This window comes from Triticum urartu, chromosome 7A, assembly GCF_056163025.1.
Source record: "Triticum urartu cultivar PI428250 chromosome 7A, HENAU_Tu73, whole genome shotgun sequence".
Taxonomy (NCBI): domain Eukaryota; kingdom Viridiplantae; phylum Streptophyta; class Magnoliopsida; order Poales; family Poaceae; genus Triticum; species Triticum urartu.
In genome coordinates this window covers 538,016,244-538,039,922 of record NC_141879.1, presented here as the reverse complement: position 1 = coordinate 538,039,922, position 23,679 = coordinate 538,016,244, and the positions used below count along the sequence as shown (strand labels likewise).

Genomic DNA, 23,679 nt, shown 5'->3' with positions numbered 1-23,679 from the left:
TGCAAAGTCCGTCTCATTGCTTAGTTCATGGCTTGATGCTTTCAATCAATCAATCCTTCATCAGTTCCTCTGTCGAGAAATGCGTATTTTTAGGTTAAGACAAGGCTTTTCTCAACAATTACTCCATTAGTCTTGGTTTACTTGATATAAATTCACCTTCACAAGTACTACCTCAGTACCAAAGTATAAGACGTTTTTATAAGCTAAAATAGCCTACCAAAACGTCTTATATTTTAATACAGAGGTAATAACTAGTACTTTCGAAATACAAATCTATGGACATTAATGTTATGCCCTGTATATTATAGTAATTGTTGGTCAAAGCCTAATCACCTGATAATTATTAGTTTCTTGTTTATTTGCTGGCCAGGGTAGACTTATAATCCTCCACATAATTAAGAAATGCCTATATACCGCCTTGTCAAGAAATCAGAAAGAGGAAGGCACTTGTTCCCAATATCCTGTTGAAGTTCTGATAGTTCAATGCTCCACACCCAAACGGATCTAGCTTGTTGTTTCCTGACACAATTACTGTACTTCTGTCAGGACCAGTATTGTAACCTGCAGTTTCTTGTGTTCGTTATCACTGATTCTGCCTTAGCTTTACTGTAATTCATATTCTCTTCTTCATTACGAATTAACTTGTTAATGTCACTACTGTCTTAATTTTGTAGTTTTGATAAATCAGGGAAACAATCTGACTACCTTTTGTTTAACATATTTCGGATGCACGGCTTCCCCTGCATAAGACACTGCTCCTTCTGGGGTTCTGAAATTCCAAATTTCAGAAATTCGTCCTGTTGTGCATTATTCAAAGTGCTGAAGATTTTGAAATGTGAAAGATGATGCAGTTTACTATCTGTCACTTGTTCATGTTAAGCATTTCTGTTGAGTTTAGGTGCCCAAAGCACTAAGACTAATTGGAGAAATCAGTAAGTATGCCCATAATAAACTGGTTTGGTAGCTTGGCGTTTTAGTCTGGGCACATGTCTCGGCATGATGTTGCTATGCCCTAAGGTACTGAAAAGGGATTTTGAGAAGAAAAAAACACTGCACACCCTCTCAATCATGTGAGGTATGGACAGATTAATCAGTGCAGAGGCAGCCATGGATGATACTGATTATGTTTTCCGTGACCCAATGAGATCTGCCGACCGCACAGTATCAGCGGTAATAGTTCTTTGCTGTGGAGAATCCTGGAGCATGATTCTCAATAATTTTTAATTACTGAGGAACATATGAAGAAAGCACAACTTCATTGCATAAAATTCTAAAAGGTTCTTGGCACTATCTTCATTCTGGACAACATGCACTTCCACGCGGTACAACCAATCTTATTTAGCACAAGGTACATTGTAATAATTATTTGTCACATGCCTTGGGAAAAGATGTTTCTACTGGCATCTTGACACTTCTTTTTTTGCTTGTTATTCAATAGTAGAACTTACAGATGAAGTGTACCATTTATCACGCTAAAGGTGGATCCTCTATTCCCTTATGCAACGAATCTCAATATCCTTGTTGACATGCTTATCTTGGAGGACTCGAATCAATGCATCTTGAGCTAGTTCTATCCATCAACCTTATCTCCAAAAATTTGCCATCACTGATCAACTTTACATTGCTGTCGATGTCTTCTTTATTCACAGTAATTTCACCAACCAGCAAGGTAGGAAGACAAGGTCAGTCTTGTTACAGATGAAAAATTTTAGAAGCTGGGATAACAATCTTTCAATACCTCACATCTCTTGATTGAATTGCTCATCTAGTTTATCATGCCTCGACACAGAATGATAGAATCATGTGGAGTTCCGCTTGCAATTAGCCCAATACTCCGCCACAAGTTTAGCAAAGGCTGATTGTTTGTCTTCCAACAGCTTGGCGGGTGTGTCATATTCTAGAAGCTTACCTGTACAAGTCATGAGCACTCGTCATCAAATCTATTAAGTGTGGTTATTTACTTATAACAAGATCAGGTTTGATGCCATTGCTAGTTTATCACTAGAGACTATGGGAAATGGACCAGAGATTTCATTACTTGATACATGACTGAAATGTTTAATAGAACATACCGTAGGAAAGCACCATGACCCTGTCACTGTCTGTCACAGTTGGGACCCTGTGAGCAATGGTTATCACTGTGCAACTAGTGAACTGCTGCCTGATGACACCCTGTAGGATTGCATCAGTTGCGGAGTCGATGGACGCTGTTGCTTCATCTAGCACTAGAATTTTGTTCCTACGGAGGAGAACTCTGCCGAGACAGAAGAGCTGACGCTGTCCAACACTCCAGTTATCGCCATCATCACTCACTGCCATAGGCCAGAGGAATAAATCATTTTAACCTTCCAGCAACTCAAACTGTTTGCTATGGTAAGTCTTTTGTTGTGATAGAATGTTAATATCTCTATAATACTTACCTACTGTATCGAGAAGAGCAGCAGTGCTGCTAATTGATCTCTTCAGCTGACACTTCTCCAAGGCCTGAAATGTTCAATGTAAGTAGTCTAGTCAGATACATGAAACTTGGAAGTGTTAGGAAGAAATTAAATATGATCATATTGTACATCATCTCTCTTATTTTCATCTGTCTTTGTTTAAGAAAAGCTCAGATCTTCTATTGCTTATGAATTATGATAAGAGAAAGTTCATTTAACATGATTCGTTCTCAGAACTATACTAGTAAGACTTTTTATCGCCTTTCTCGAACTACTTTGCATCCTTTTTTGGAGGAACATCTTTTCTCACCTCCCATATCTCATCATCGGAATGCAGACCAAGGGGGTCCAAATTATTGCGCACAGTTCCTCTGAAAAGTGTAGGTTCTTGGGGGATAATACTTAGTTTAGTTCTTAGATCCTTGAGACCAATAGAGCAGATATCCAAGTTGTCAATAAGTATCCTCCCACCCACAGGATCAACGAGACGGAACAGTGAGCTGATAAGCGTTGATTTCCCGCTTCCTGTCCTCCCGACAACCCCAATTCTGTTTCCAGCAGGGAAGGTGCAAGTGATTCCTTTGAGAACAAGTGGTGTGTTTGGGCGGTATTTAATCTGCTCAGAAAAAAGTGCAAGTTATTGTAACCTTTTATTATTATTCTCAATTTCGTTCAAATCTTGCAAAGGAGATTATATTTACCTTCAAATCTTGCAGGTCTATTCTTCCTTCCTGTGGCCATGAAATTGGAGGCCTGTTGTCTGGTATTATGGTGGGAGGCTCTGATGGAAGGTGCATATACTGCTTGATTCTCTCGACTGAAATGATATAGTTTTCTAGGTATGAATAGTACCGTGTCAGGAAAACTTGTGCCGCAGTCAGGCTTAAAGCATACGAGAGGCAAAGACCCGCAAAGCCTGCAGATATATTTCGTAAGTGTTCATCAAATCTGCAGTCAGAGTTTAAAAAAGGATCTAATCGCTGTAATGGCTATGTAGATACCTGGTGAAATTACTCCTGGAGGAACCAAAATAAGGAACAATGAAGCTGTGAATATGGTCAAGCTTTGCAGTGCTTCCACTCTTATAAGAACCCACTCCTGCGCAGCCACCGTGTGGAAGAACATTGTTGCGTCATTGTCTATAAGTTGCAGGTTGTTGTGGATGAACCTGTCTGTTGCCGCGAAAGCCCTGATTGTCACCACACCAAGAATCGATTCTGATGCATAGTTCATGACAGGTGCCTTTGTTGTTCCATTAATTCTGACTAGCTCTCTGGCTGAGTCCACGTAGTACCTCTTCAATATTTGAAAACAGAGCATCAATCAGCTTTTAAACTCACAAGACACATTTCATCGATCTTCTCCTTTGGATTAATTTCCTGAGTTTAATTGCTTGGATCAATGTAGATCAAAGTACAAGACTTACCTGAACATACACCATGGATACTGCAACTGGGATTGCTACAACTAAGACCTGCCAAGTTACAGTACCCATGACCAGCACTGTGGTGACCACCTCGATACTGCCAGTCACCACAAAGGCCATGGAGTAAGGTATGTCAAAGTCCAGAATGCTTAAATCTGATGAAGCCTGCAAAGAAATAAACCTTCGCTCAGGGACTCGTCACTAGTACTAGAGAAATAACATGTACTTTAGTGATCTAAACGCTCTTATATTTCTTTACGGAGGGGGTAGCTTGTTATGGTTAATATTATTTGGGCAACAACAATACAGTAAAATAACCATACCCTTGTCAATATTCTTCCAATGGGCGTCGAATCAAAGAATGACATGGGGGCCTTGAATACAGAGTCCATTAGACCCGTAAAGAACGCTTTGGAGGCCTTGAGTCCCAGATTAGCAGCAAAGAAGCTTCTGAGGTAGGCAAAGCAGCAGCTGAAGATGGAGATCGCCGAGTATGCCCCAACCAGAAGAGCATTACTGACATTGATCTGAATAGCCACGGCCAGCCAATATGTGGACATGATCTGAAAGACTGTGAAAAGCACTTGAGCTGTAACCATCCCACAGAGGGGTAAAATGCCCTTGGAGACTTCTACGTAGTCTTTGTATGGCTTCCATCCGAGGTTGCCGATCCCCTTCTCCTCCTCTTCTGTGAGCTGGGCCACCGAAGGACCCCTCGTCGAGATTTCGATCTCGCTGGCCTGCCGCGTCGCCAGCAATGCGCTCGGCATTATACCGTCATTGAGCACCTGTTGCCCTTGGACTTGGTTTTCTTGGCTGGTGGTATCCAGTGCTGTGATTGAGGACTGGTGAGCTGAAACTAGCTTCTCAAATGCCGTCCCGGATTCCAGCAGGTCTGCATATTTCCCTTGTTGTTTAACTTGACCGCCTTCCATTACCTGTTGAAGCAATCACCGAATATTATGGTATGGAAGGATCGTCGATTTTATGAAATTATGCGCAGCAATTATCAGAAGACCAACTTACCAGAATCCTGTTAGTTTCAGTCAGAAATTCAACTTGGTGTGTCACAAGAACAACGGTCTTCTTTGAAAGTGCTGTCATCACACAATCCTGCAAGAACATTGACATCAGAACTTCGTGTGGCAGAAAACAAGCTTTCAGCATTACAGATTAAGGGTCCTCTTACATAGAAAAGAACTGCAGCAGTGTGCGCATCGACCGCGCTGAAAGGGTCGTCTAGGAGGTAGATATCTGCATCGCTATAGACAGCTCTAGCAAGCTGAATCCTTTGCTTCTGACCTCCACTCATGTTGAGCCCTCTCTGGCCAATCTCTGTAAGGTCTCCATGATTGAAATTTTCTATATCCTTGTCCAAAGCACAGGATTTGATTGCCTTCTCATACAGTTCCTTGTCGAAAGGCTTTCCGAAGAGTATATTGACGCGGACAGTACCACTCTGTATCCATGAGTTTTGCGAAACATATGCCAGTGATCCAAATACGTCAACCTGCAAAATACAATGTTAACATTCGTTTTTTGGAAATGGAGGAATGAGCATGATTTAATCATTCCATCTGCATAAAGAGCATATTATTTTCTATCACTTACTGATCCTGATGTTCTAGGTATCTCCCTAAGTAACGCATAAAGGAGCGAAGATTTTCCCGAGCCAACCGCGCCGCAGACGGCCACCTTCTCTCCTTGGTTTATGCTAAGGTTAACATTCCTTAGCGTCAAATTGGACGCACTCGCATTCCAGCTGAAATTTGCATCTTGGACATGAACCCTGATATCAGAGTTATGTGGAAGCGCCCTCTCCAGACCCTCTTTGATCTCATCTTCTATGAGAAATTTCTCGATACGGTCTAGCGACACCTTGTACTGGATCATCATTGTCAGGATCTCAGGAAGGAACCTCACCGGCTCAGCCATGACCCTCAGGGTGGCCAGGACCGTGAAGAGGGTACTGGCGTTCAGGGGGGCACTCCCCAGGATCGCCGTTGCGGTGTACATCACCGCAGAGACGACCGTCGGGGACATCCAGTACATGACGGCGCCGTAGGCTTTCTTCATCTGGGTCTCCCTCAACCATATGAACTCAGCGTCTCTGAGGGACTCGACCATGGCCCGGAACTTCTCCTCCCATGACTGCAGCTTGATGATCTTCATGCTGTTGAGCACCTCGGACGTGGACCGGAGCCTGTCATCCTGTGCAACCATGAACTTGGCCTGGTACCCTTGCAGAAGCTTTGCGAACGGCATGTTGAGGAAGCCGAAGATGATCAGGGGGACTAGACCCGGGACGGCCCCAAGCCTGAGCGCCCAGAAGAGCGTGCCTACTGCGAAGGCGAGCTGGAGCGGCGAGCTCCACGCCATGTGAAACCAGCTGAGAGCATCGCCAAGCCGGTAAGCGTCGACGGCAATGTAGTTGACTATCTCCCCGGTGGAATGGTTCTTCCTCCCCTGGCTGGACAGCTTCAGCTGCTTCTGAAAGATGGCCGCCATTAGCGCGGACCGAATGCGCATCCCGGTCCTCCTGGAGTCGAAGAACCAATGCCGCTGGGACAGCGACTCGACGAGCTTGATGACGAGGAGGCAGCCGACGAGCGAGAGGCCGACGCGGTGATCCCTCTCTTCTTGGTAGCTGTACCGTACGAACGCAAAGAGCAGTATAGGGGAGACGGCTATGGCGAGTGTTCTCATGAAGGCGTAGAAGCCGGCGATCATGATCTCCCTGAGGAAGCACTTGCACAGGACGAGGGCGAGGCTGTTGGATCTCCCGCTCTGCGCCTTGTCCTGCCGGTGGCGGCTCCACGCCTTGGAGAACCTACGCGACGCTTGCTGTGCGCAGTCCTCGTCGGCGATGAGCGGGATGTCGGCGAGGTCCAGTGCTTTTGAGCGGCCGAGGCGGAGCAGCGGGTTCAGCCACGAGAAGGCGAGCTGGCTGAACAAGCCGGCCCGGTAGAGCTCCGAGTCGTGCACCGCCTTGTCAATCAAGGGCTCCGACAGGTCGTCGTCGCCCTGGCGGCCACGGCTCCGCCGGAGCAGGGAGCCGAGGGCGCAGAGCAGGAGGAGGAAGTTGACCGCCCACGCGGCGGCCTCCGCGACGTCGAGGCCCTGGCCCGTGGCAAGGACCTCCGCATTGTACGCGGTGATGAGCAGCGAGAAGAGCGTCCACCAGAGAACGGCCACGGCCCTCGCCGGCCTCGTCGGCTGGACGTGCAACGAGGCCGCCACGGCCACCCACAGCAGCCCCCGGACGATGGGAGCCGCCGCATCCGCGGAGCCCCTGAACGCGGCGACGGCGTACGCCGCCGCGACCGCCACGCAGCACGCGGAGACCGCGGCCACCGCCCACCGCGGCCTTGCGCCGCCGCTTCTCCCCCGCCCATCCCACCGCCCCCCGACGCAAGCCGCGAGCAGCGCGGAGGCGTAGGCGACGAGGAGCACGCCATTGACGCAGTCGATCAGACCCCTCTGCACGCACGGCGACGCGAGGGTGAGGGAGAGCGCGCCGTCCTCCTCCCGCCCGCAGGTCCACGAGGGCGACCAACCTGCCACACACACGCATCCAAATTCCAACCCAAGCAAAGCAACGGCGACAATTAAGCGAAGCTGAATGCGCGGAGCATCAAGAATCTCCGGAAGGGTTTACAAGAAGAAGAGAAAAAAAGCTTCGTCCCGTCTTCCTCCTTACCAAGAAACACCATGGCCGGATCGCCCAGCTTATCGGCCGTCCCTGCGCCTCGCATGCAGCAGCGGCCGACGCGTCGCCTATTCCTGGGCAGGAGACGGGGAGGAGGGAAGCCACTTGTTTATAGTAGTAATATTATGGCAGCGCCAGCCCAGTGCAGCAGCGCGTGCGTTCACGTATATTCGCACGCGGGTGCGGACAGACGGAGGATTTGTCTGAGGAGAGAAGGCCGCTCCGGGCTGTGGTGGCCAGAGGAGGACGCCCTGCAAAACTCGGATTTGTCCGCCGTCGCTTTCGGGCGTGGCGTTGTTGAGCCGAACTCGTGTGGGGAGGATCGGAGGAGGTAGAAGAAGAGAAGAGCAGGTAGCACGCTGGCGGCCTCGGCGTCTCCTTGTCGTTTTCCTCGTACAGGCGCTGGTTGGTTCCGGCTGGTGAGGCTGCGTATGGCGTGACGTGGCGACGGACGGCTGGCATGGCAAGGCCAGGCCAGGCCAGGCGCATTCACTCCGTCGTGGCTACTGGTCGAGGTCTGGCACCGAATCGATGTGAGCCGTCAATTTTTTCACGACTCATATTACTCTTACCTCTTGTGGAAGTAAGATGTTGTCCATGATCGTGTGGGGCTAGTATGGACGTTTCACTTTCGCAAATAAGGAAGTAATGTATAGCACCATTAAAACATGAATGAGGGCAAATAAGGAAAGATATATCAAGGAGATTTATTCTTGGGAGGATAGATCACTAAATCTACCAAGAATATCTTGTGTTTATTTTGTTCTACTTACCATATTTGTATGGTCAAAATTACCCTCAATCGATCGACGACTCTTAAAGCATGTACAGCTTGACTTTGCAAATTCGACCCTTGAAACGCCCGCGGACGTGCCCGGGCATGTTTGCGGACACTGACCGGTCAAGCCTCAAATTTGCCTTCTCACAACTGGACATCTTGATTATTACTCCCTCTGTTTTTTTATATAAGGTGCATTTTTCCTGGCACGGTAGCCAAGGCATGAAATTCAAGAGAATTTAGGACGAACTTGCCCTTGGCTAATTCGTTGGTTAGCGGCAAATAATCAATTAGGCCAAAACAGTAAGAGATACATACGATCGGGAGAGAGATACTTTCCTTCTTTTCCAGTAAAGGGAGATGCATGCAATCGGGAGAGATATATTTTCCTTTTTTTGGAGGACTATGCAAGGAATTATAAGAAATTGGAAGAAATGCACCTTGTGAAAAAAATTCAGAAAACAAATACACCTTATATAAGGGAATGGAGGGAGTACATGTCAAATCCATACAAACTCATGCAACTACGTCGATGCATTACATACATCGTCCGGCTTTACATCACTAGTAACGTGCCATCGGACTACCAAAATTTGCCATGTTTGGCTATGGTGGAGATCATCGACGGTTGCCCTTGCCCTTCCCGGCGCCCTTCCCGTCCTTGTCGCGGAAGTACCGTCGAAGAGGCAATAGGGATCGAGCCGATTTTGCTCGCCGCCGGAGTTGTCCTCACCATCCCTGTCGTCCTTCTCCTCCTTCGGTGGCAGTCTGTCCATTGCCCGGACCGCCTGATTTTGCTCTCGGGCGAGGGCGAGCGTGTTTCTCCGCTGCTACTTCTTCATAATGCAGACGCGGATGGCTTCCTCCTCTGCGGCCGTCCGCGCTGTCGCCTCTGCAACTGCCATGTCCGCAGCGAGACGAGCCTCGGCAGCCCTTATCCTTTCCTTCCCACGGCGGGCACATCGGTATCGGTGGGATTCATAGTCCGTCCGACCGGTGATGGGGAATGAGAGATTTTTGGGCTGTCGGGACCGCGATGATCCAGTCCCAGAGGATCCAAGCCCCCGTTGAGCCGACGCCGTGGAGTCGCGCCGAACAAATCCTGCCATCGGTCGGGTGCTGTCCTCCCGGGAGCGGTGGAGTGCAATGCGGACGACCATTGCCTCCTCCAACCCGCATGGGATGACACCCCAGTTATCCTCCCAGGAGCGGTGGAGTCAAATCCGCTGCCCGTATGTTTCTTGCGAAGCTATGTTGACTCCCTGATCGGAATCAAGTTATTCCCGCATGCAGATCAAGCAAAAGGCAAGTCTCCCATAGTGTATGAAAAACCGATGCCATCTGAAAATGTCATTACTGTGCCAGAGAAGAGAAGATGGACGCCACCGGAGATGGGGTGGATCAAACAGAACACGGACGGGTTCTTTGATTCGTCTCGTAATGCTGGGGCTGGAATGATTGTACGAGATCACCGCGGGATCATTAATTTCTCGGCGTGCAGGACCTTGTACTCCTGTAGAGATGCCTTGGAGGTGGAGCTTTGCGCATGCATGGAAGGGCTCTCGTTGGCGATTCAACGTAGCGATCTTCCTATAGTGGTGGAAATGAATTCTCTTGAAGCCGTGTCCATGATTTCATGTGACATCGTCGATTGCTCTGTCTATGCTTCCATCGTGAAGGAGATTAAGCACTTGTTATCCCTTAGACAAACTTGTATCTCTCATATTGTTAGGTCTCAAAATAAGGCTAGTGATATATTAGCAGGTTTTGCTAGAACCCAAGGTAGGACCATGACCTGGCTAGGGGCTGGTCTGGTTGAGTTGATGGAGATTGCTTCTCTTGATTGTAGGGACATCTTGATTGAGTAATGCAAGTTATTTATCCCGCAAAAAAAAAATCCGCTGCCCGTTATACTGGAGACAACCGGAGATCGCCTAAGCTGAGCTTGAGTGGCAGAGGAAGTGGAGAGGATTGGAGTGAAGTGGCTAGGGTTTGGTTCGGCAAGCGGATGGGGAGAAATGAATATGGGGTCGGGTAGGCCATCGTGGGCCGGGTCCGACGTGGCGGACACGCCCGGACGCCCCCATATCCTCCCCATAGTTGGACTGGATATAAGGGGTGCCAGCCAGCCCGGGTATTTAAGGCCCGTTAAGACGCCCGTTTGGGTTGATTTTTCGTGACCGGATCCTGCGCCCGAGCGTATAGGGCGGGTTTGACGCGTCTGACTGTGGATGCTCTTAGTAGGGTATAGACCAAATGTTTGGAGTAAGATTTTTTTTACTTTTTAATTTAAAAAGAGGGACAACACCCTCACCCTCTACCTCCACTGATGCATACGGCCCCTCCATCACACATTTACGCATCATTTGTGCACCTATCATTGTACTGCATGTCTGGAGACGAAATCAAGCAAATTGATTGATATAAACAGCTACCGCGGAAATGACGTTGTCTGCGCTGGTGAAGAACCATGGAAGCGGAGAAAGGTACGCTGCGTACAGAACGTAGGTAGAGCCGGAGCCAAGGACCAATTATACAGCGACAGAATTGAAGAGTGAGGCCTACACCCGCAGATCACCAACGACCATGGTAGTATGCGGGGTGCTTTCACAATTCAATGCAAGCAAGCAAGCATGATTGCACTCGTCTGTATGGATGAAAATAGAGTGAAAATGGATGGAACTAAGTGCTATCACATTTGTTTTCATATATTTTTATAGAAGTGGAAGCGAATACAGAAACCCTGAAAATGAATATGGAAACATATATTATCGAAAACGAACACGAAGCGAATACAAAGCAGACACGAAAATAGAAGTAGACGTTGACCGGAACTTAAAAACCCCTTAAATCATAGAGAAATACACACAAAAACAAACAAATTGAGTGACTTATTAACATGGCTACAAAATAATATCATTATGTTAGAAACTTAGTGTAGAATTGTAATAGTACTGGATAATTGCGTATGGGATTAAACTAAGTATATGTGTGATAGTAGAAGTTGGGTCTTAAATGATCCATTCTACTCATTATGTCATTGTGTGTTGTTCGGTGGTTAGACTAAAAGCATCTTTAGGTTTATAGTCAAAACTAAAATTTCATATTCACGGAAACGAAAAGTTTCATTTTCACGCATGTTCCACCAGAACCAGAAAATACCGTTCCATTTTTGTTTCCGTTTCTGCAAAAACAATTTCATTTTTGCTTTTGTTTTGCAAATTTTTATTTCCGTTTTCATATTTCCTCTCTGTTTTTATTTTCTCTTCAGAAAAAGTAAAAAAAATTCTACTCCATTTTCATCCCTACTCATCTGGTAGCTACACCATCCGCGGGGATCTCTCACTGGTGGCTCCCATTTTGGAGCTGTCGATCCGATCGACAGCCAGCTAGCTCGTTCTTCACGAGCTGGTACCAAGTTTTCTTTGACAAATCCGCGTCTTTTGACTAGGGGATGCAGATACATACCAACTCGAATTAGTGTCGATGCTAGCTTGTTCGAAATTGATCTGAAATGGATCAAAGGTAGACATGTTCCATGCATGTCTAGTCGTCTAGGTCTAGCTACCGGCGAAGTTTCTGCTGATTCACATGCGTTGTTGGATTGTTCCCATAGGTTGATTAGAGTGGACTCTGCTGCGTTCCTGCCCAACAGCGGAGCGTCTATAAAGCATGAACTGACTGTGACACTTGGTTAAATATTCAGTGAAGCTCCGCCGTCGGCCACGATGCCCTATATATACTAGTAGTAGATCTGATATAAAAAGAAAGAGGAGACACCTCGTGGTCGGCGAGCTAGTTAAGGCTGAGTAGCAAGTTAGCAACGGTAGTCCATGCTGTTGCTTCCTGGAGGCTAAATCATCTCCTAAACTCTCCAACGGCAGAAGCCGGTCGCAATTCAGAAAGGTTTAGAACTGGTTGAAAATCTGGGATGCAGAAATATTATTGTGGAACTCAATGGAGATTATTCATGCTTGCAATGCTGCAGTGGAGATCTCAAACCCATACACGGCCATTTGAATTGATGTTTTTCCAGAATGCTCACAGTATTGGTTCGGCTACTTAACATTGCAGGCCAAGGGCTGATGCACATCGGCTATCAAGAATTACAATTAATCAGCCCACGAGGAGCCATAGCCCCCCGCGTCGCCCCCGCTCGGGTGACTCGGGCGGGATCTCAACCCCAGCCGTCGGGGCTCCCTGTCTGTCCATCCCTCCTTCCGCCGCCGCCGAAGGACGCCGCCGGCCTATAGCCAGGGGGCTGACGGCGGCGGCGGGGGCCTCCCCTCTCTCCTGCGCCATGGGGGCGGTGCGGAGCCCCACGGTGCCTGGTGGCACGGCCGATCTGGCCTTGGTGGCGTGGCGGGCCTGCCTTGACTGGCGGCCGCGCGGTGGCCGCCTCGGCCGAGGGCGGCAATGGTGGCGGGTGCGGCGGCCGGCCCTGCTTCGGGCAACGGCCTTGGCTGCGTTCGGCGGCGACGGCCGGATATGCGGCGACGGGTCATCTGACCTCCGATCGGTGGTGGCGGCATGGAGGGCCTGGTGGTTGGGTCGGCGCCATGCATGGTTTGCCCTCCGGACAGATCGGATCTGGCCGATGCGGCCTGCTTGATGTGCGGCGGCTCAGATCGGCGGCGACCCGTGTACACGATGCTTGATGCAGGTTCTTCGAGCGGATCCGGGTGAAAACCTCATTCTCGGCTTGATGCCAAGACCGGCGTTGGCGGTACTCTTTTGTGTCATTATCTTCTTGAAGGCATCGCCGTGAAGAAGCTCCAGACCTCTATCCGCTACCTCCGGGGGAAACCCTAAATCAGTAGATCGGATGACGGCGGCGCGTTGGTGTCGTTTCCTCCTTAGGGGCGTCATTCTTGGAGGCGTACACGGGAGCGAGGGACCAGTGGGCGGTTTTTTTTTTGGTGGAGCGGTGCTTCATCCTACACATTGATGACGGCGGATCTCGGCAGCGTGGCGCAGTGGAGACTGGGCGCCCGATGCGCGGTGATGGACTCGCGCAGAAGGAGGTAGTTGTCTGGCGTCATGGTGGCGTCGATAGCAGCGTGGTCTGACAAGGTAGAAGTCTCAATATCTGCTCTGAAGACGGACTTGTGGAAAATGGCGGCGACGACACATTTGATTGCGTCAGACCAGTTTATGCCCCAGACCCGGTATGTGGCTTGGTTGGGGCTTCTGACTTTTGATGATAGGCTTAGGTGAGTGGTCTGGGTATTTGGCCCAGCTAGCACCCCGTTATCATATAGATAGGAGTAGGGCATATGTTGTCAAGATGACGAATTCAGGCATATTGTTGTAATACTTTGTAAGGTCCTCGAGAATAATCAATAAAGTAGTTGCATGCATCTCTCAGTTGCAGAGGCCGGGGATCATTCTCCTTTTCTAAAAAAAACATTGCAGGCCAATGTAGTTGGGCATAAGTCGCAAATACAAAGGTGAATATAGTTCCACGTGCACCCATGTGGATAGTAAAATCAAGAAAAATACTAGATTTTTTTTAATCTGAAATTCTTGGGTATCAAATTTGATCGACCATTCTGGATAAGTAGTTTTATGCTTAAGCAGTCCAACCAAAATTGGGAGTCCCTAGGCCTGTGATTGGTGCTAGAAATACATTTGCCTTTAATGTACTCTCTTCGTTCCGAATTATTTATCGCAGAAATGAATGTATCTATATGTATTTATTTGTGATATTTAGGCAGATAACACACGTTTGAGCTAGGTAAGAGTAAGTTACAGCAGCATGTCGACGAGAAGCTTTCTTGCCAATGATTGACGTGTGCCGGGCGTGGTAGGGCGGAGAGCACACGTTTCGAACAAGCTAATGAGCACCTCTACACATCATTTGGGTACCAATAGTTGTACTACCGCATATCTTGAGGCAAAACAATCGTGCAAAAAGCTGATACAAACATAAACAGTGTGGAAATGACGCTGGCTGCGACGTTCAGACAGGTGCCGCCAATCATGCAGCAACAGGAGGTGGAACCTGGCTGCGCAGAATTGAAGGGTGAGGCCTACACCCACACATTACCACCGACCCAAGGTAAGTAAGCGTGGCTTTCACTAATCAATGCAGGCATGGGTGATTGTACTCCATGTCCAGTTTTCTTGGACAAGATCTGCGCCTCATGTCGTTGGTTAACTATTGAAGAGGATGCACATATGCTATATATATTCGAAATAGCTTTGCGTACGATGTTTTACGTGCGACACTACGATCCAATGTTTGTTGTTCACGTAAGGATTTGATCTAAGAGTGATTAGCTAGTGTCGTGCAGGCATCGGATGAAAAATTGTCGGAGGTGTAGCACCGCTAGCACATATACATTCCTGGCGATCAACAGCTGAGTGCCTATAGAGCATGAACTGACCGTGACACATGGTTTTCATATTCGGTGAAGCTGCATCATGGGCCACGACGCACTATAGATAGACTAGGAGTCTGTTCGGTAACACTCTAGCTCCGAACTCCACGACCGAAGTGGGTGGAGATGTGCCGAACACAACAGCTCTCAGAATCTGACAATCGAGAGCGGAGCGGCCCACAATGCAATTCTGCGGAGTAGCATAAGCCTCGCTCCCCGTTTCAGTAGAATCGGGAGCTGGTCAAAATTACAGAGAGTGCCACCGCCAAGTGACACCAACCAAACGGTACGACTCTATTTTCTCTTCTCGCTTATCTCTATCGCTAAGTCAATCCTAAAAAAAACAGAGACCGGATCAGCGCTCCGCCGGAGAGCCAGCCGAATGGTCCTTCCACGAGGAGTTTGATCGAGAGAGCGCTTCTTGCGCGGATCGGAGTGGAGCGACTAGTTTCTGTGGAGTGGATGATTGCCGAACAGGCCTTAGATCTGATAGAAACAGAAACTGTAGAGACAACAATCCCAAACTGCTTTCATGCCGGACAGAAACATCCTTGAAGGGGTGGTTGTTCTTCATGAAACGCTTCATGAAATCCACTCCAAAAAATTAGATGGAGTAATTTTTAAGGTGGATTTCAAAAAAGCGTACGATAAGGTCAAGTGGCCATTCCTCCAACAGGCATTGCGTATGAAAGGTTTTGACGAAGCCTGGCGCCGACAGGTCGAATCCTTTACGCAAAAAGAGAGTGTGGGAATTAAAGTGAATGACGATATAGGTCATTACTTCCAGACACATAAAGGCCTCAGACAAGGAGATCCGATGTCCCCTATCCTGTTTAACATTGTGGTGGATATGTTAGCAATTTTGATAGGAAGGGCTAAGGAGAATGGTCAAGTGGGTGGTTTGGTACCTCATCTTCTTGATGGAGGTGTATCCGTCCTTCAATACGCTGATGATACAATCATCTTTATGGAGCATGATTTGGCCAAGGCGAGAAATATGAAGCTGGTGTTATGCCTTTTTGAACAATTGACCGGGTTAAAGATTAACTTTCATAAGAGCGAGTTGTTCTGCTTTGGTAGAGCCAAAGACGAACAGGAGTCTTATAGGCAATTGTTTGAGTGCGAGTTGGGGAGTTTACCTTTCTCATACCTTGGTATTCTGATACACCATCGTAGGCCGACAAACAGAGAATGGAAGTGCATCGAGGATCGATTTGAAAAGAAACTGAGCTGCTGGAAGGGTAAGCTCATGTCTTACGGAGACCGTTTGATCTTGATTAATTCGGTGCTCACGAGTATGCCTATGTTCCTCTTATCGTTCTTTGAGGTCCCAGTTGGTGTTAGGAAAAGACTGGACTTCTATCGGTCACGTTTCTTTTGGCAGGGTGATGAACTTAAAAGAAAATACCGGCTTGCTAAATGGGACATCATCCGTCGACCGAAAGACCAAGGGGGTCTTGGTATTGAAAATCTTGAAGTTAAGAACAGATGCCTTCTTAGTAAGTGGTTGTGGAAGCTTTCCTCCAGGACCGAGGTCATGTGGGCGCAGATCCTCCGCAGCAAGTACCTCCAGACTAAAACATTGTCCCAGGTCACAGTCAGGCCGACTGATTCGCCTTTCTGGAAAGGACTAATGAAAGTCAAACAATCAATATTCAATAGGACGAGGTTTGTTATTGGAAACGGTGCAAGTACACGTTTCTGGGAGGATACTTGGCTTGGCGACTCACCTTTAGCCATTCAATATCCATCTTTATATCGGATTGCTCAACGCCGTGAGGTGTTCGTGGCAACGGTATTTCAATCTACCCCCCTTAATATTCAGTTTAGACGGTCCTTAGCGGGCAATCGTTGGGAAAAATGGCTCCATCTAGTTAGGAGACTAATGAAGGTTCAACTTTCTCACCAACCCGATGGATTACGCTGGAAGTTGACTAGATCTGGAGTATTTACAGTTAAATCAATGTATATTGATATTATTAATTCGAACTCCATTCCAACTTCCAAGTTCGTCTGGGCTGTCAAAGTTCCTTTAAAAATTAAAGTGTTTATGTGGTTTGTCCATAAATAAGTTATTTTAACAAAGGACAACTTGATAAAGCGTAATTGGACAGGACCTACTAGGTGTAGTTTCTGTGATTGGGATGAGATGATTAAGCATCTGTTCTTTGATTGCTCGTTGGCCAAAGTTATTTGGCGGACGGTCCATATTGCTTTTAATATTACTCCACCGAATTCTGTCAACGCATTATTTAGGACATGGCTTAATGGGGTTGAGCCTGACTTAGCAAGACATATTCGGGTTGAAGTTTGCGCTTTGTTGTGGACTATCTGGAATTGCAGAAATGATTTGGTTTTTAACAGAACATTACGGATTCATTTTTTGCAGGTTATTTTCCGAGCTACAGCATTGATCCGTTCGTGGTCGCTACTCACTTCGATGGAGACCAGGAAGCATTTGGTTACTGGATCTATCCGTTGGGAGATGGTAGCTCGGGATATATTCAACCAGTTTGGATGGCGGACATGTAATAGGATAGGCAATTAGTTTACCTATCTATGTTTAGCCAGCCGGTTGTGGTGTTGTTTTCCTGGCTAGTTTGTGTTTCTAGCCTTTTAGGCTCTGTGTGAGCTGCCTTTTTCTTTTTTCAGTTGGAGACTTTGAAACCTTGTTGGTTCTTTTGTTTTTTTGGTTATTAAGATGGCCGTATGCATCACTCTGATGCAGAGGTCCGGGAGCCCCTTTTCAAAAAAAGAAAAAAAAACCTCATGGTCCGCGACCGAGCTAGTTTAGGCTTATCCATGCTACACAAGGTAGCGTGATGGCTGCATTGCGTGGCCGGCTTGCATGCTCGGTGCTGATCGTTAGTTCGATTCTGTGCAGACAAACTTTTTAGTTTAGTTTTCACTCCCTCGCGACAGGCAGGACCCACTGGCCTTAGAATTTTAAAAAAAATCCCACATCAACAGGTTTTTTTCCTAAATATTTTGAGGGTGTTTCTGGAAAAACTAAATCACACACCCGCTTCTACCGTGGCTGACAGCAGGCCCCACGCGCCTAGTTAGTGTTGATTCTGTATACAAGCAAGATAAGCACTGTATTTACATGTTGAAGCCTAGTTTTTACACCACTTTAATGTATGCCACAATTTATAGCACTAAAATGATCGTTTGCGTCAAATTCTAGCACCACCACTGTAATTGAGTAGCAAGTTAGCAGTTAGCCCAAGCCATTGACATCAACGTACCTACAGAGTCGGAGTGGCAGCAAAGAATAGTGTACTACTCGGTAGGGTGTCGTTTAGACCATGTGCTTTAGCCTGCTCCTCAGAAATTGTGTTTGCGATCAGACACACAGACAGAAGTGCAGCTTGGACTCTTTCTCTTTAATGATGTTTGATTAGATTGATATTGAACAACAGTTAGCCTAGTAATACAATATATTTATTTTTTCAATGGAGCCTGGTAAATATTTTGTGTGTAATCATCCTGATTTACCTACCATTTTGTTGTCAATGTGATTACATATCACAAATATACTTCAGGTGGGACAGTTGCGCCAATATTTTTTAAACAATAATCAGCATTTATTGATTTGCCAAACAGAACATGAATTTATTTGGTTAGCCAATAAGACGTGGGGCAGTTGGGCTGGCTTTTCAAGAGAAATGATGGGAAAAAAAGGAAAACGGGGAACAAAGATGGGGTTGAGAGGGAGGACGAAAGTTAGAAACTGAGACGGAACCTTCTGCGTTAGATCTCACCATAATTCTTTACTTCCAGATGCAATTTTTATGCGCCAAAAGTCAAAACCATGTAGTTATACGTCCATAGGCCAGTTTTCTACGATCAGGGATGTCACTTGCTGACACCTGTATGATACGTGCATAAGCTATTCGAAATACACTGTCCCTGGCTCGCTGCTTGGTAGAGGCAACTCGTCCTGGCTTTTTTACACGTATATAACTCGTGTGTGGTGACAAATGAGAGATCTTGTGTGGCAGGAGACCTTCGACCGCTGATCTTTCTTTATTCTGGGGTGCATAGATCATGTGGAAGCTTGTAGATCACGGAAGCCTTTGTCTGCTACTTCCTTCATTTCAAGATAATTAAAGTTTTATTTTTTAAGTTAAACTTCATTAAGTTCAACTAAATCTATATAAAAAGTTATTAACATCTACAACATCAAATTTGTACGAATGGTTAAAGGATGGTTGTACCTCTAGCCCATCCGAGATGAAACCCCTGGTTTGGCACATGCGTGTCTCATAAGCGGAATATTCTTTCAGTGAGAGCCTTGCATTTCCGTCGTCAGCGAAGCGGCCGTGGTTACTTTGTCAGTATCAATACGTATCTACTCAGGCATTTGGAGATGCTCATAGAAATAAGATGTACATGTTTGCATCTATAGGGATAAATGTATGTGCATGTTGTAAGCGTTTGTGTTTGTATTGTGCTTTTTGAAAGAAAAAGATCATTAGGTTCATTATGAAATATATTTTTATATTATATATATATATCGAAATATGTATATGGCAACCGTAATCGTTTCCGCAAAACCGCCACACCACTCGGTGTCCCTTCGATCGGCATCGCACGCATAAGTCTTCCTCTCGTATACCTCCCCTGCGCCAAGTCCCTAGCCGACGGTGTCTTCCTCTGATTCCTCCTCCTTGCCGCCAAGTCTGAGCTCGCCTCGCCGCATCCTCCTCCGGCGAGCCGCCGCCGGCAAGCCAAACCGCAGCACCGCCCCTTGCTCCCTCCTTTTCCCTTCATCTTCCTTCCTTCCTCTCTATCATCTCTTTCTCTCTGCTCACGGGAGCTCCCATTGTGCCGCCCATGGATCCGAGCAAGCTGCCGCCGGAAACACAACCCATCCACTGGACCCCCTCCGCCCAACGACCGCGACCACTGGCGCCTCCGTGGCGTCCGTCGCTGCCTTCGTCATCCTCGAAGCCCATGATTGCAACACCTCCTCCCGGGCCGGACCAGCGGGTGTGAGGCTCCAAGAAATTATGTAGTTGGGAGCTGTAAACAAGCTGAATTGACCAAAACATGGAGTTTCGAAGGTTGCTGGATCCTAGCAAAGTGAGGAGCCTGCTGTGTCGCTGTACAGGATGGACGAGACCCGCGCCACCGCATCACCGGAGTGTGTTGTGCGTCCCTTGCCCGTTCAGTTCAGTTGTCCCTTGCCCATTCAGTTCAGTTGTGTTGCTTGCTTGTCTCGTAAGAAAATCTGAAGGGAATGTATTGTCAAGAGATGCCAACACTGTTTGTAACACCCACAATGCGGCTATATCTCCCAGGTGTCGGGGCACGACTTAGAGGCATAGCCGCATGGTAGGTTTGTTGTAAGAGGGGTAATCTTCACACAATCCCATGTACTGAATAAGAAAGGGATAAAGAGTTGGCTTACAATCGCCACTTCACACAAATACAAGTTAAACATACATCATCCAGAATGCAATCAAGACCCGACTACGGAACCAAAATAAAAGAAAACAACCCCAAATGCTAGATCCCCGATCTTCCCAATTGGGCTCCACTACTGATCAACCGGAAAAGACAAATAACAATGACCAAGATCTTCATCGAGCTCCCACTTAACCTCGGTTGCGTCACCTGCACTGGTATCATCGACACCTGCAACTGTTTGGAAGTATCCGTGAGTCACGAGGACTCAGCAATCTCACACCCGCAAGATCAAGACTATTTAAACTTATGGGTAGGATAGGGTAATGAGGTGGAGCTGCAGCAAGCACTAAACAAATATGATGGCTAACATACGCAAAAGAGAGAGAGAAGAGAATCAACGGAACGGTCGAGAAGCTAGAAGTGATCCTAAAACTACTTACGTTCAAGCATAACACAAGAACCGTGTTCACCTCGGAGTCCGCCAAAAAGAGACCATCACGGCTACACACGCGGTTGATGCATTTTAATTAAGTTAAGTGTCAAGTTCTCTACAACCGAATATTAACAAATTCCCATCTGCCACATAACCGCGGGCATGGCTCTCGAAAGTTTAAACCCTACAGAGGTGTCCCAACTTAGCCCATCACAAGCTCTCACGGTCAACGAAGGATATTCCTTCTCCTGAAAAGACCCAATCAGTCTCGGAATCCCGGTTACAAGACATTTCGACAATGGTAAAACAAGACCAGGAAGACTGCCCGAATGTGCCGACAAATCCCGATAGGAGCTGCACATATCTCGTTCTCAGGGCACACCGGATGGGCAAGACGTCGGGTTGGCATAGACCCTGGTTTCCCAAGGGGCGCCGGATAACGCCTAGCTCGGACCAACACTTAGAGAAGCACTGGCCGGGGGGGGGGGGGGTTAAAATAAAGATGACCCTTGGGCTCGCGAAAACCCAAGGGAAAGTTATAGGTTGTTAGGCAAATGTAAAACCAAGGTTGGGCCCTGCTGGAGGAGTTTTATTTAAGGCGAACTGTCAAGGGGTTCCCATAACACCCAACCGCGTAAGGAACGCAAAATCAAGGAACATAACACCGGTATGACGGAAACTAGGGCGGCAAGAATGGAACAAAACACCAGGCATAAAGCCGAGCCTTCCACCCTTTACCAAGTATATAGATGCATTAATTAAAATAATAGATATTGTGATATCCCAACATATCCATGTTCTAAACATGGAAAAAACTTCAACTTCACCTGCAACTAATAACGCTATAAGAGGGGCTGAGCAGAAGTGGTAATATAGGAGGCATGTTATAACAAGTGGTAGGTTGCGCGGCATAGCGGTAGAGCGAACAACTAGCAAGCAAAGATAGAAGTGATTTCGAGGGTATGGTCATCTTGCCTAAAATCCCGCAAGGAAGAAGAACGAGTCCATGAAGAAGACAAACAGACGTAGTCGAACGGATCCTCACAACTCCGGAACGAAACGGAAGCTAACGAGAGAAGCAACCCGAAAAGAAGCAATCAACATAGTAAACAACCATCACATAATCATGGCATGATGCACAACCAAGTATGATGCATGTCTAGTTTAATGATGCATGGCATGGCAAAGTGCACAAACAATACTACACATTAAGTGGAGCTCAATATGCAACGAGTTGCATATTGATGAAACACCACATGACTTATTTAGTTCTCTCTCGTTTAGGTACCCATCAATATTAAATGTTCTTAAACATGGCAAGGGGTGAAGCAAATGAAAACTACGTATCTAGGCAAGTTTAAATGAGGCCGGAACAACAAGCAACAAGTCCGGAACAATCCTCATGAGCATATATTAGATTTGGTACTGTTCTGTCCTAAAGCATATTTTAGAGTTGTTTAACATGCAAAGTAGTGCTACCATGTTAAACTAGGCATTTTCCACCCCATTTACATATAAAGTTTATTAAATTTGGAGCTACAGTTATTTAGTTATGAATTAAATCATTTTAGCATGGCATTTAGCAAAATAAACACAAACAACATTTTAAACTTTTTTAACAAGCAAGAAAGTTGGATATTATGAAACTAGATGAAAAACCAAGCATTTTACATATATAAAGTTTTTACATACGATGCACGGTTTGTGAGATATGATATGCATGAAGTTTAGGGGCTAAACTGCAAAACTGTTGTCTCTGGAATAATTAACAAATTCGTAGATGCAAAAAAAACATACCCGGGCCAAATCTGAAACAGTCCATTGGGCGCCGAATAACTAAACTGCGCACTGGGCAGGGAATAGGGAGGTTGTCCTCGCCATGGGCTTGGCCGAGTCGAAGGAGAGACGAGGCAGACGGGCCAGCGCTGGGCTTGGGCGGCTGGGCCAGTTAGCGGGACCCACGCGGCCCATGTGCGCGTGAGCGGCCGGGGAGGTTTGCGAGCTGGGCGCTCGTCCTCCTCATGCACGGGAAACCAGCGGCGGCAGTGGCAGGTGGGCGGCGGCACCGGCGTGACTCCGGCGAGCGGAGGAAGCTGGGAATGGGGCACGGGTGGCCGGATCCGGTGGATCTCAGCCGGATCTGGCCGCGGTGGTGGGCCACGGTGAGCTAGGAGCGGCGCGGCGCGGGACCTGCAGGAGGGAGAGAGAGCTTGAGATCAGAGAGAGAGAGAGAGAGAGAGAGAGGAAAAATGGAGGAGGATGGGGAGAGAGTCAAGGGGCGGTCTGGCCTGGAGGTGGAGGTGGTCGCCGGTGGCGGCGGTGCTCCGGCACGGCGGCGGAGTCGAGAGGCGGCGGGGACACGCTGTATCGGGAGCTCTCCCGCACGGGGAGCTCGGAGGCGAGGGCGGTGCCGGCTCGGGCCCTGGATGGGCTCGGGGCGGGCTCCAGATGGGGTCCCAGGGCCGCGGCGGTTGTGGAGGTTGAGGGGGCGACGTGGCCTCGCCCGATTGGCCACGGGCGGTGCGGGGTGGCCGCGCAGCCAATGGCTACGCGCCAAGTGGCAGGGATAAGGTGGCCGGCGGCGGATCCGAGGGGAAGGTCGGAGGAGGCTGGCGGCTGGTAGTTGGGCGGCGTGGAAAACGAGGGAGGCTAGGGTTTTGACATAAATGGAAGGGGGAGGCCGTCCATTTATAGGCAGAGGGCTAGGAGAGGGGGGTTTTAGTCCATTTTCGGACCGTGCGATCACCATCGGACGACTCCGGACGCGAGAAAGGGTAGGTGGGCTGCCGGTGGGGATAGTGGGCTGCGTAGAGAGGAGGTGGTCTACGAGGAAAGGGAAGGAATGCAGTCCAGCGACTGTTTCCGGAGACCAAAAACGTCCGAGGTTAGCCCGGCTATAATGCCGCTATAGTTAACCGTTGGGGCGTCAAACGAACTCCGAATGCGATGAAACTTGGCGGGCGACCTACTAACAACATAGCAACACCGCACGCCAACTTTCATCCCGTTCCGAGAACATTTTTATGCCACATATAAAATAATATTTCGGAGGTGCCGCGGGTGCGTGCAGGTGTGTCTGGGCTCAGAACGGACAACG

The 23,679-nt window shown here is 47.7% G+C and overlaps 1 protein-coding gene across 2 annotated transcripts; it reads right to left on the bottom strand.

Moving 5' to 3' along the window:
* Positions 1–1,239: 1,239 nt before the first annotated feature.
* LOC125520824 (ABC transporter C family member 8) lies at positions 1,240–7,815 on the bottom strand. Of its 2 annotated transcripts, none has more exons than XM_048685852.2 (13): positions 7,565–7,815; positions 5,476–7,421; positions 5,054–5,374; positions 4,891–4,977; positions 4,188–4,802; positions 3,865–4,029; positions 3,440–3,734; positions 3,140–3,354; positions 2,749–3,054; positions 2,421–2,484; positions 2,073–2,312; positions 1,739–1,909; positions 1,240–1,637 (listed from the first exon to the last, which is right to left on the bottom strand). In XM_048685852.2, the coding sequence occupies exons 1-12, from the start codon at positions 7,617–7,619 to the stop codon at positions 1,800–1,802; spliced, it is 4,419 nt and encodes a 1,472-aa protein (XP_048541809.1). In that variant the 5' UTR covers positions 7,620–7,815; the 3' UTR covers positions 1,240–1,637; positions 1,739–1,799. The 2 variants fall into 2 exon arrangements, with proteins under 2 accessions (XP_048541809.1, XP_048541810.1); XM_048685853.2 differs by having other exon boundaries at positions 1,240–1,634.
* Between the last annotated feature and the right edge of the window lie 15,864 nt (positions 7,816–23,679).

Coding starts and splice junctions, on each gene's coding strand:
- LOC125520824 (XM_048685852.2), bottom strand. CDS start 7,619: ATGCGAGGCGCAGGGACGGCCGATAAGCTGGGCGATCCGGCCATGGTG. Junction 7,422..7,564: donor TCCGGCCATGGTGTTTCTTG/GTAAGGAGGAAG, acceptor TGTGTGTGGCAG/GTTGGTCGCCCTCGTGGACC. Junction 3,735..3,864: donor TATCCATGGTGTATGTTCAG/GTAAGTCTTGTA, acceptor CAAATATTGAAG/AGGTACTACGTGGACTCAGC.